Genomic DNA, 13652 nt, shown 5'->3' with positions numbered 1-13652 from the left:
TTGCGCGCTAAATAAGAATTAATTCGGCAAAATTATTTCCCTCAATAGTGACTCGACTTGTGTATGCACTGTTAAACATATTCCTAAAATACCTTTGCGAATATATATCTCGAAAGCCATAAGATGCGTCTCTATTCGATTCGACGCTAGTTCTTGCAAAGGGTGCAGAAACTTTATTGCTTGTTCCAGTGGATCTTCGATCTGAAAAGTATATATAAAAATTAATTTATTTAATGTGTTACTAATTAAGAAATTATATTAAGTAATTTTCACTGATTTATTTCTTTTTTTAAAGAAATTTTCCTTTTTTATTACTTATAAATTGCCGTAAAAACGTGTTAACATCAACATTTCAATAATAACGTCGATCTGATGGTTGGATCTGAAAAAAAGAACGATGCTTATTCTATCATTTATAAGTTTATATTAACCCTTTCCAGCTTTTCCGGAATTAATTCGTCTAGTGTGGGTTGTTCGAGATCAGGGTCATTTTGCTGTCGAGATTTGTTATGCTGCTCTCGTTTTTCCTGAGCTTGAGCGGCTTGTTGCCGTTCCAATTCAGCCTTTCTGCGTTGTTTCCTCTGTTTGTTCCTTAGCTTCTTCAATTCGGATGGCGCCAAGTTTTCTGTAACACAGCGAAAAGAAGAGCATTACATTTCTAATAAAAATAATTATTACGCAGATACGTAGAAATTGCGTAATCGATGAAAACGCTTAGACTTATTTGCTCGGCAGAACAGAAAGCCAATTTTTTGTGTTTACAGTTACCTCATTATTAACAATTTAAACAAAAATGACTTATACATGTAAGAATGATTTCTTTTTTATGATTCAACATATGAGATTACTCAATAAAATACGAATGCGGAATTTTGTGTATGTGTGTGTATATCCTTTTGAATTTTTTGTCATCATTATGCAAGATTTTCCCCCGTTTCAAGAAAACGGAGGAGATCAGTTTCGACATAACTTCCGCCGCTTTTAAATATCAGCGTAATCTCTTCGCTTTTGCTGACGTACTTGCCAAGGTTGTATATACAGTATTTCACGATATGATGGATAAAATAATATACGGCTTAGCCGATTTCACAGTCTTTTTTCCACTTTTCCTCGCCTTCGGTCGTGGTCAGGCTTATTGATAGTTATTCAGTAAGTCTGGCATGCGTGCACGTGCTTCGCGTGCTCCTTAGTCACGTGCACGCCCCGCGGATACCGTGGGACGAGTGGCAGAAGTAGAAAGGAGCCCCTTGCGCCAAAGCTGCGTAATCGCTCGCCGAAAACCGTAAATATATCCAAGCATTTCGCGAAAAACGATTACCGAGGAAATGATCACGCCGGCTTTCTGCCAGTAATTGAGTAAGACAGCGGTAGAACGTAATGACAAGACAGGCGGATAAGTTCGGGTCACTTTTGTTGAACTTTAAAAAATACACAAGATCCTGAATCTCTCTCTTCATCAAAAGATTTCTCAGAACTTTATCCTATGTTTTTCAGAAGGTTATCTTAAACTTTTTTCGCGCAATAAATACGAAAAATAAAAAATAATATGCCACAAGTTCTATTCTTTTCTCATTATTATAAAATATTCATATGAAAATATTTTTAAGTATTACAGAATAAATGATCTACATTCTCAAAATATGTAAAGATGGAAAAAATGCAGATATAGATAAAAAAAACACTATTTAAAATTTTCCAGCATTTTTATCCATCAATTGCCTTAATGATTAGTCGTTATATAGAAAAGTAAGACCAAAGGTTTCGATTGTTGCGCTAATCTGTGAACGTTTAGCTTGCTCAGTGGGCATTAACGTTTTAATTACCGCTGTATTAATTTAGTATTATAGCGCGAAAATTGCGAGCACTTTCCAATTATGTAAGGGCTAGTCAATGCTTTATTAGAACGCGGTAGAGAACTGTTGCCATGCTCCGTAAATTCGCGAGTGGCGTAGGTGTTACCTCAGAAAGGATTCATACGACTCCTTGAAAGGCAATTCCATCTTATCTCTTACATAAGAATTATTTACATGTTATTTTGGCAGTGGATATACATATTGCGATCTATGCGCGAAATTCATACAATTTCAAATCGCTAGTTATCCTATATATTATCTACGATAATATTCATGTAGTTAATACATAATATAAGAAAAAAAAAATTTTTTTTTGGTAATTATTATATATATATCTTTCAGTGTGGTAATAATATTATCTTGTCTCATTTCAATAGATAATGTAGCATAAAGCTTGCAATATAAACTTATCAAAGCATGCACTAATCCCTTGTAATTATATCATATATAATGTTCAATAAGATTCTGATTAATGCTGGGACAAACACCTTCATTGTTAATTAGGCATTGGTATGCAAAGATCGACGGTAGATTTTTCGTCCTTGATAAAATAAAAAGGAGGACCTTGCACGCGTGTTACGAGTGTGCTCAGGAATGTGGAGCAACAGGCGCATAAGCCTTTCATGCAAATTGCATCCCTCTATGAACTCGCATGCGTGCACAATTAAATGCGTCGGTCTCGCCATCATTAAAATCATTCGCGATTTTCACGAAAATTCGATTGTCATGTCGATTGATCATAGATTCCCGCAAATCGTCGCGATTATCTACAAAACGATTCAATTTCGCCGGAATCATTACAGCATTCCTTAAGATTGTTTCCTCATATTTTTTGTTTGTGTTACCCATTCGATAACTTACGCGCAACAAATTTCACATAATTTCAGTCATGTTAAAAGCGCGATGCAAAGCATTTCGATTCAGCGACTAAATTGCTTCTGATTTATATACGACATAGTATGCCTTTGTATGGTCTTTCGATATAATGTTGAAAAATTAAATCGTTTCCTCGATCGCTTTCAATGTGCAACCGCACCTTAACGTGTACAGTTATGTCCCACGAATGATTTGTGCTCCTACACGATTGCTGGGACAATATACGTAGACAATATATTCACACTGTGTTGCCAATAATTGCTCATTCGATTTAAAAGAGAAAGAAATAATCGAAGTAGCGGAAGTATCGCGTGCTTTTGGTTTTACCACAATTTATTTTTTCTTTTATTTCTATTCTAATGGAGAAATAATCTATGAGATACAAACCAAACAGCTTATAATTTTTAGCATCCATTTTAAATGACAACTTGTAAAAAAAAAACTTCGTTGTAATTTTTTATTAAATAGGGATAATGCTCTGATATATAGTTTTTGAAAAAAACTCGGGAGACATTCAATTCATTTATACATATAATAATGCATTGCAGAAATCGATGATTTCTCTACGACACCCACAGGGTGATTTACATAATCTGTTGCAGTCTTCCCAATGCATTGCAATATAGCCCATCTCACATCACGTCATGACAAATGGATCCTGTTGAATTCATCTATCCGGGATATTCGCAGCGTGTGAATCGTACGTTTTTCATCGCCGTATATTCGAACAGAAGTGTTCTCTCCATGTGAAAACCGCGTGCAAAGATATTGCCTGTTTTTTCGACCTGTATTATCATCTCGCGTGGGCGAGATGAGTCGTTGGAGTTTTTTTGAACAAAGGCACGATTTGCGAGCCGAGGTCGGCACAAAAGATGCACCGCCTTTGTGCAACAAATTCAGCCGGATTTACCGCGTAAAACAATTGTGATTGCGTAAGGGCTGCAGAAATGATGGGGGCGGCAAGGACGGCGCAATGGAAAAGGATGCCACGCTTCAAACGCCGTCATTAGAACGCAAAGACAAAAAAAAAAGCGCGCAAATGACATCTACCGCCGACGCTGTCTTTTAATTGAACACGCAGGAACCTCGGACGCATTTCAATTTCGCAAAGTGAGTCCTTCCCATGCTAGTCTTGCGGAAAAAAACCTTCCTCTCGCGGCGTACTTAGACGTCATTGAGTTAGAAACGCGCATTTCAGACGTAGCAAAGATTCTGCGATAAATACAGCGGTGAAAAAATTGAGATAATTGCTATAGTTAATTGTCTTATTAATTTTGCTTGGTGCATAAAACCGCAAGATGACAGAAAATTGGCGAATATGTGAGTATACAAAATATATCGATAAATAATAAAATGAAACAGTACAGAAAGGAACCAGAAAGTAATATATGAACACGTTGAAATACTAATATATATGCGAATATATTGTTTACAGTAATTCAGTTTCTATTCGTTTCTTATCAATTCTCGATGCATCTATGGATTCAATCATTGAACAAGCGAAAGTTCACAAGAACGTTTCACGTATAGTCAACAAGCGAATTGAACGTTATGTTATGTGGTGTTGATCGACGAAGTTACTTTGGTCAGTCAGTAATGTCGGCAACCAGAAATTCAACAAGTGCATCCAAGAAACCGTTTTCGCAACATCGCGACATGAATCGTGCCGATTTATTACCATAGCAATATACAATCTAGAGTTCCGCGTTCAATTCCTTTACGGTGTATATTGCGGTAAAATTGCTCGCAAAAATTCCATTCTTTTATTGATAGATCACATTCTTCCGATGCCGATATAAAGAACGTGCATAACGGGAAGAATAATCATCGATCGATTAATTACATTAAATACCGGTTCCGTTAAATGAGTAAAATATGATAATTGGCAAAGTATAATTTTTTATATACCGTAACAGGGCGTAATCAATCTACATACAGTTATACTATAATATATTATATGATATAGATAATGTCAGAATAATCGGCAATAATACTAGTAACGGCTGTAATCGTCAAAAAAGGAGTTATGTATAATTAGTATAATCGCCGTTTCAGCCCTGACGAATAGCTACGAAACGCAAATGATTCTCCGTTACAACGGGTGTTTTTATTACACAAAAGAACATCTATATTAGGACCGTAGAAAAGCGGTAACACGCTTAATGAAACGCTTTGATTCTTCCGATGATCGTCGATCGCGAACTCATTAACTTCTTACGTCATCTTAATAAGAGTCGGAGAGTCGCAAGGATGATATGCCACGCACGCCAATGTCGCTACGATTCAATCAAGCCATTAAAAATACGAGACCGTCTTTGCTCTTTTATTACATCAAAGAGTCCGATCGCTGGCGATTATTATCCATGCGTGCGAGTCACGTTTATAATACTGATTACGTAAAACCCAACAGACGAATGTATTTTGCGCTGCGACAATCAAACTCGTTCGTTTCCTGTTAATTTCTCGAAAAGCTAGATTTGTATCTTCCCCAGAAAACTATAAATAGTGTTTAAAAAAATATATTTATAGATTTTAATTACCCCTTTTTCTTGAGTCTAAAAATGGATAAGTTCTTTTCTTAAGAAGTATATTTATAGAAATATTTCTAAAACTTATTCTAGATCAAAGCATCACAAAAAAATACTTGAATTATTTATTTATATTCTTATTCTATTATCATCTTAAGTTTTGTGCACATGCAACCTTGATTTTATATTTTAAGCAAGAAAGATACTTTCATCATTCTACTTCAAAGTGTCGTAAAAATTTTTTACCGGGCACATTTATATTACACTGACGACTCGCGCGAGAACAAAGTGGAAAGTAATAGCGATACCTGGTTTGTAATAAAAAAACATTCACGCGGGAAAAATTGATCTATAAATTCTAACGCTGCAAAATATCCTGTCGATCCGTTATATGGTATATCAAGGATGCCGTATTTTTTTTTAGATTATTCTCAAGACGCGGATGCAGCGTTAATTGATAAAGGCGCGGTACGGAGAACAATTTCTTCACACACGCCTACACAACACAGCAGGATCGAGTGTACCTATGGTTTATCGCCTGTCTCTATTTATCATGTTGAGCCATACCCGATTATTTTCAAATCGGTCGAAAACGTGACTTACAAATCCACGGAGATTGTTTTTAAATTTTGATTCTACGATGTGTTACGTTACAGATTCATTTCACGATCCAAGAGTCACCAAGTATAAATTTCGGAAGAAGTTTGACTCTTTCGAAAATCTGAATTCGATTATATGTGTGTGTGTATGTATATAGACGTCATATTTCCTGTGCATGATAAATGGAGATCGTTGTCGCAATATCCTGAGTCGAGATCAGTGAATCGTTGAATAAATATAGATTATAGTCAGTTATCTGTGCATAAAAGATGCAGTGAGACGTATCGTTGATCGTCGGTCAACAACTTTGGCCGTGAAATATAATTATATCATAATAAATCTCTTGACATTTTTATAGCGCTGCTTTTCTGACTTAAAAATAGAATGCAAAAATATCAACTTCGCTTTATAGAATGAATATTGATGATTATTGATGAAAAATAAAAGCTGATTTATTTATAACACTGTCGCCCGCATGTTTCCACGAAGAAGCTCTGCTTAAATAAGAATCAGTGATTCATTCGTCGTTGCGTTCTAAGCATCTTGCTTCATATGCAAATTCTCAGCAAAGATAACTTTTATCTCCAAAATATTTTGAACGTTGTCTAAGATATTTCGAATAGGTATAAAAAATACGTGGGATATTTTATTCGAGAATTACGTTAAATTAGAATAATCGTATTAAGATGCGCATATTAATGAAAGAATAACGTACAATAACAGGTAATCTTTATGTGATACATATTCCAAAATACTACTGTCATGTTTACGTTCGTATTAGTATCCATATTTATTTGCAATTTTCAAAACAGAATCAGAAGGATTGCAATTACAAAATAGAATCACTTTTTACATTAAAACATTTCGATCTCTAAATATTTTTTGAAGCCACAATCAAAACGTTAAATATTCGTATACGGAGAAAACTACTTGGTTGCTCTATTGAAACTGTGCGAGGCAGTGAAAATGGGAAATGGAGCGAAAAATTAATAATCGAGTAAAAGAGAGAGAGAGAGAGAGAGAGAGAAAGACCGCTCTGTTACTTTTCACTTGGAAAATCCTATACTTTTAGCATTAGAATCATAAAAAAATCGCACGCGTTTTATTATACCATATACAATATACTATTTTATCCTGCCGTACGAAAGTTTTTATAATTTTCCCGAATACCGGAACATCATTAAACATCGTGCGCGATGCGTTACGTAAGCTGCGCGCTAGCGAAACCGCTTAATTGCTAATTCATACCTCCGTTGAACAAGCGCAGGCATATTAATGATAACATTCGGGCGAATGTGCGATAGCTCTTTCGTTGCATTTTCCGCAATATGTGTATTATCGCGCGCGCGATCTTACGCGGGCAAATCTGAAATTGTTGCCTTCGCGCATTCGTCGAGTGCGAGGAATCGGCTGAAACGTGTGCGGCTAAAATCGCTCCTTTTGCGCCCGAACGAGAGATACCATCGGCGGTCGAGTTATACATCGATATGCCGAAGTCTCTCTCTTTCTCGCCCACGTTTCCTGTCTAAGCGTGTGTGGCGGTTGTACAAGTTGCGGTGAAGGGTGCGCGCAAATGTTGCACGGGGCAAACGGGCTAGGCGTGGCTGGAGAAATAAGAAAGGGACCGTATGCCCGCAACACTTTGCCAGTACGTGCTCGTTACACTCCTCGTCTGTCTACGTATCGATGACTGGAAAGGCCTTACATCGCCCGAATACGCTGGCACACCGGAATGCTAACTTCCCATGGCGAGGAGTTCGCGAGCCAGGCCCCAAATAAAAAGTATTCGTAAAAGGTTTCGCCTTTTGGCGGTTACGGCATCAAAGACGCCGCAATCGAGAATCCGGATTCTCGCAAAGTAGCATCACAGGACGAACCGCCTCTTTAAAATTCATCTGCGACATCCTTTTTAATGCATTCGCGTCGGTTTATTTCAGGATTGATTTCATCTTTATAGATTCGGGAACAATCGCGCTCCCGTCTCGGACATGTGCCAAAATTTTATTTTACTATCGTCGAAAATATCGCGGTGACTCAACGATTCAAGAGAATTGCAAATTGTTAAAACACTGCTTCATGATGTACTTGTGGAGCAGATTAGATTAATATCTGGATAAAAAATATTTCCGGATGTCTATCAGACCATTTAAAGTACAATCCATATTTCACTCCACAGACTATATAACGTTTTTCTTAGTATATTTTGCCGGAAAGAAGATGAAAAAGAGCAGCATGCTCGAATATTAATGTCCGCAGTCTGGTTACGCGATACGAATATCAAACTATAAAACGCAAACGTGGTGTACATTTTCTTCAAAGTGTTACTTCGGCGTTACACGCGCACTGTTTCCTGTTTGTCAGGAACAAAAACGCCGGCCAAATGAGTATTACGAAATGATAGGATGACTACCGGCAATGAATAATTCGTCAGATGGTACAACGAGAAAAAAATTCAATTTTGTCCTATTTGAAATTTTAAAATAATTTAAAAATAGTTGTGGTTGAAACTAATATATATAGGATAAATGAGAAGAAAATAATTATTTTTATAAATAATACTTCATAAAAAAAAATGATCAACAAAATTATAAAGTAAGTGAAAAAAATATTACGCAATTTTCAAATAACATATAAAAAATGTAGGATGGATAAATTTAAATATCTATAAAAGTATATACTTATCAATTGAATTCAATACATATTCTTGATTTGTGTTAAATGCTAAATATAATTTACATCTTACAAATAACATGAGACAATCATTATACACAAAATATTGCAACAAAAGATAGGACAACTAAAATAATAAATCTATATTATAGTAAGAGTTTCAAACTTATTAAAAGATACATTTATCTATTTTATATCATATATTCTAAAATTATCAAAATTAAAAAAAAAAAATTATTTGTTACATCTTAAAAAAGTGATATTGGAAAATAAGGGAGGTTGCATTTCTTTCTTTCTGTCTACTATTTTATGAGGACGGTTGTCGGCATGTAGTTCTATTATTATAGTAATTAGCACGTCGAAAAAAGTCTACTTGAAAATAAGGCAATTTAGCGAAATTTATGAGACACTTTGATTTCGAACCAGCTAGTAAATCTCTGCACAATAGCGTTTCTTATGTAGTAAGCATAACACTTACTCGCCTCCACAAATGACAATAACTTTTTTAACTGTTACTTCAATGGCAACGGGACATCGATGATGAATCAATTTTCCGTAACGGTTTTTTTTTTCTCGCATTGCGGTTAACGCAACGACTTCTCTTCTAGAACTTGTATTTTTACAACGTTACGCGAAATAAATTCTCCTATAAAATTCCGTAAATCGCCGTAATGTAAATTAATGAACATATTATACAAACGTTTTGGATTAACTTAATAACGGTTTATGTGCCCATTTTATCACAAAATTATGCCATTAATGATTAACAGAATAAATCAACTATATACTTCCGTAACGATTAAGGACACCGTTGCAAGATAACGAAGAGCATGAAGAATTGCAGTTTCTCCGGAACGCGCGTCAAATACGAAGATGATTCTCCTCGTAGGTACATCAGCGCGCGCAAATTTCCGACTTTATGAGAAAAATATGAGAATTAAATGAATAGAGGACCAATTCCGCAGAAATCACGGGGAAAGCGACGAACGTGACGGCGACGTGCAGCGTGTCGACGGCGATGACACTTTCGCTGTATGCTCTTCTCCCTATAGAAGGTCATTGCACGTGTAAAAATACTGGCAATGCGCCGCTGGAATTCCTAATGAATAGCGGAACACAAAACGGGCCACGTTTAACTCGAATTTCTAATTCCACGAGCGAAAGGGAAAATCGACCGTAAGAAATTTACGATGCTAACGACAATGAGCATGCAATTTCGGAATTTCTACACGAAATTCGCAATTCAAAATTTTTGCAAGAGATCCGAAAGTATTGCTTCTTACAAGAAATATCGGACTTTGCATTTTATTTTAACGATCTTCTTAATACAATTTAGGAAAAAATAAAATCTGCCAATTAATATTTTTATTTTTATATCTTAAAATATAACAAAAAATATTTAAAAAAATTGAAGAAAAGAAATCGATGAAAGTTCGAAGAATATCTATTTCTTAAACATTTCTCTCTGAGAGCGTGACAAGCATGAAATTTTTCGATGTATCGATTGGATTTACATATAAAAAGTTACAAAAATAACGAATTGACCTACATGCGTATAATATTAACGACATCAGTCTATTTTCAAGATAAAAACTAGCACAACCTGGTACTAATTTTAAAAATGCTTGATAATCGAATCGCATTTCTATTTCCGTTCGAAATCACGGAAACGTGATGTCTGATAAACGCTGACTTTGCGCTATCAATCATGTCACAGAGACAGATGCACGTATCGCGCTGCATGCGGGTAACGTTTTGTTCGCGATTATTACAGCTCACGCATAATATTCTAAATAGATATTCCACTACGTGAGTGTAACTGCGACTATAGAAACACACGTCATAGTAAGCAAATTTTATTAACTATGAATTTGCCGATATTGCATCATTCTTCGATCTGATTATAATTACCGAGAACTCTGAATTTCTTTAAACACATTTCGGATAATTGCGTTAATCGTTCGAGAAATGCGTAAAAGGCATATATGACTTCATCACAAATATGATATGCACGGACGTTATATTCTAATAACCGCAAGTGGCAACCGCCGTTAATAGAATGATAGCTGGGCTTTTATATGACTAATTAGTTTTACAATTGCTAAGTAACGAATCGTAAGATCATTACTGAAATCGATTAATCGCGATTTAACCGCTCGTCATTGTCTACGCCGAAACGTCGTAATAATACAAGATCTATTCGTTAAAAAATTTAAACGATTTGATATACCTTTCATATTTTTAATAGTCAATTATCTTCAAATTGTTCCATTAGAAAGTCAGAGAAATAAACCAATCAAAAAATAATTTAATTAGATGTCACTTATTATTATTATTATTATTATTTAGGTAGCAATAATTATTGGAAATTTGGACATCGTTAGCATAGTTTGTTTTCACAAGAAATTCTTTCGATAATAATGTATTTGAAATGTTAGCCTTATCGCAACATAATTAACATAGAACGTAAATGTACCACTTCATATTGAACGCGATTTTTATATGAAACAGATAAACCAGACAGTCGCATGCAGCGTTAATTGCGGCGCTAGATAAAAGTGAAAACACACAGATCTCGTTTCTTGTATGAAATCTTCATGAATAAAAGCAAATGCGTAGAGAGTGCATGTTCATTCTACAGTTTCTATGTCCCAGATAAATAATACAGAGATATAAAGCCTCGATTAAAGGCCTTAACATACGGCACACGGTCACAAGGAGCAACCTTTTCGCCGTGATCTTGAAATTAACCAATTCGACCCACTTCCCAGCAGGTCTCGTTAAAATACGCGAGAAAACGCCTTCTCACTTTCATGTAAAATCGCGGGAAAATAAAGGCGCACGACGCGCATGATGACGAACAATAGGCCGTACACGTCCGGTGAAAAATACAGATCGCTTGTTTGAAAGCGTACGATGTACTGCGAGTGTTATATCCTCCGAAACAAAGTGCATACATTTACAATAAGCGATAACATCTTTCCAAGTTTGAAAAGAAAAGAGTTTGTTTGCGAATTGTGATTTGGTAAATTTAATAATTTAAAAAATATCAAGATTATAATTATTTTAATAATTAAAAGAAAGTAAAAAATGTGCGTTTTTTTTTTAATAATTTAAATTGTATACAGTATATAATCTCGTATACAATATAGTTATAAAAAACGAACAGAACGGGGAAAATGGAAAAATTGTCAAGCGTTATGCTATTATGATGTATAATTTTAATTGTATAACATTTAGTTGTATAACGATTACGTATTCGCTATATTTATATGCCATGCGTTTCGTACAACCATGCAGGATTGATTCAAATCAAATATGTACGAATATGTACATATTATGCAGCTCTCGTTTTGTCGTCGATTTCAAATTAAATATTGAAATTAAACTAATAGCGAGTTAACGCTTATTAGGAATAATGATCGCGACGTCAAAGCGCGAAGGTGTGGGAAGTGAAGACACTGAAAGTCACGATTTCACTATGATCTTGAAGTGTCATATCCCAACTCGGTTCCCAGGAAGCACTTGAGAAGAAAATCTTTCGAGTGATTTTCTCTCGCGATTTCCATTTGCACTTTCCAAGCGCTTCTAGTCTAAAATTTAAGATCGAAAGGTTGATATAAATCATTAAATACAATGGCGCGTGAAGTGGAAGGTAAAGTTAATTCGACGAGATTGCGCATCAACAAAATTGTTCCCGTCGATCTCGCGTATTAATAAGCACGAAAGTAGGGTTGACTGGAACAATAGGAAGATTATATCTCTACTTCTTCAAAGTTTACGCTCGTGTGTCTCTCGTGTACACTTTTAACGACTAATAACTCGACTAAAGTTAACGACTTTTTAAATAAAGTTGTTCATTTTATATGCATAAATCTCCTTCATAGCAATATAACCGTGAAATGCCACTGAGCCTCAAAATCGTATTCAGCGAACCATATTAAACAAATTAAGATGGATAACATCTCTTTGATCTCACGATTGAGTGGTAAAAGAATATTCCTTTTGATTCCAATGCCCTGATTTAAATGTCTCGTTTAATATCGACGTTACCCGTTTTACAAAGTTCTATCGCGCGTAAATTCGAATATAGTTCAATTAACAGCAATCGAAAACAATATCCAAGCTGATGAAAGCACAAATATAGAAGCCGTATCAAGCAATTGCAAGTGAAATTATACATAAATTTAATAATTAATTATTCTCTAAAATAATTCTCAATACGGATTATTTTGCAACAGACGATTAAAATATTTAATAACCAAGTATATTAAACGAAATAAATTATTACTAATATATAAAATCGTAATGGGATGATCCTTTTTGACACGCAATATATTCTCTCACGGTCATCTTTTTTCCAGGTAGGATAACTCGCGATCAATTTCTCTGATTAATATATATTTCTTTCGGTCCCTGAGAATGCACAGAGATTGCGCCCGAGAGTTTTATAATACGATGCGGCGCCTAAAAATTTGTAAGACGAAGGACGACATATACCGACCTTGATAATGCCACGGATCTCTTCTTTCGATGAATCACACGCGGTCAGACGGTCCAAAATAAGTGCGCCGTCGTTCATTTACGTAGAATTTCCGACGATCACGGTGGCGATTTTTCTTCGAAATAGAGATGAAATCTTTTCAGAACAAGTCTCTCGCGGACGACCTTGCTCGCTGAGTCAAAGCGTTCGTGGGAAAAAAAAAAAACATGCGTATGAATGAACGATATCTTAAAAATATCTTTTCATCATAGGATGTACGACCGACAGATGCATCAGACAAGACGTCACAGTGACGACTCGCATTTAAACGATTTGATTCCGTCACAGTCCGAGAATATAATGATGACGTCGCGAAAGAACCGCAAAAGAAGGAATCATAATTGATTTCCAAGAGAAGCGTGATCTCGCATGTTCTACAAATTTGGTCACGTGAAAGGATTAATCGTATTAGATGCAGCATTGACAGTAAATAATCGTCGGCGGTCGAGCAAAGCAAATCAATTTGATTTGGTTTGCTCAATCTAGACAATACGGCATTATACCAAGAAGCACAATAGTCGCATAATAGAATAACAATATATCTTTTTTCTTTCTTTTATTTTATATATATATATATATATA

General features: G+C 35.4%; 1 protein-coding gene across 1 annotated transcript in view; it reads right to left on the bottom strand.

Annotated features, from left to right (window-relative positions):
- The window catches only part of LOC115239263 (N-alpha-acetyltransferase 15, NatA auxiliary subunit), a 35701-nt gene that overhangs the window by 2814 nt on the left and 19235 nt on the right, over nt 1-13652 (bottom strand). Inside the window, exons 9-10 of the mRNA XM_029813701.1 lie at nt 432-625; nt 93-201 (exon numbers count right to left, since the gene is read on the bottom strand). Coding sequence (XP_029669561.1) covers nt 93-201; nt 432-625 — 303 coding nt within the window. The remainder of the gene's footprint in view (nt 1-92; nt 202-431; nt 626-13652) is intronic.

The sequence above is a fragment of the Formica exsecta genome, unplaced genomic scaffold, assembly GCF_003651465.1.
Source record: "Formica exsecta isolate Colony F162 unplaced genomic scaffold, ASM365146v1 scaffold37, whole genome shotgun sequence".
NCBI classification, from domain to species: Eukaryota; Metazoa; Arthropoda; class Insecta; order Hymenoptera; family Formicidae; genus Formica; species Formica exsecta.
This window is presented reverse-complemented; position numbering and strand designations above follow the sequence as displayed.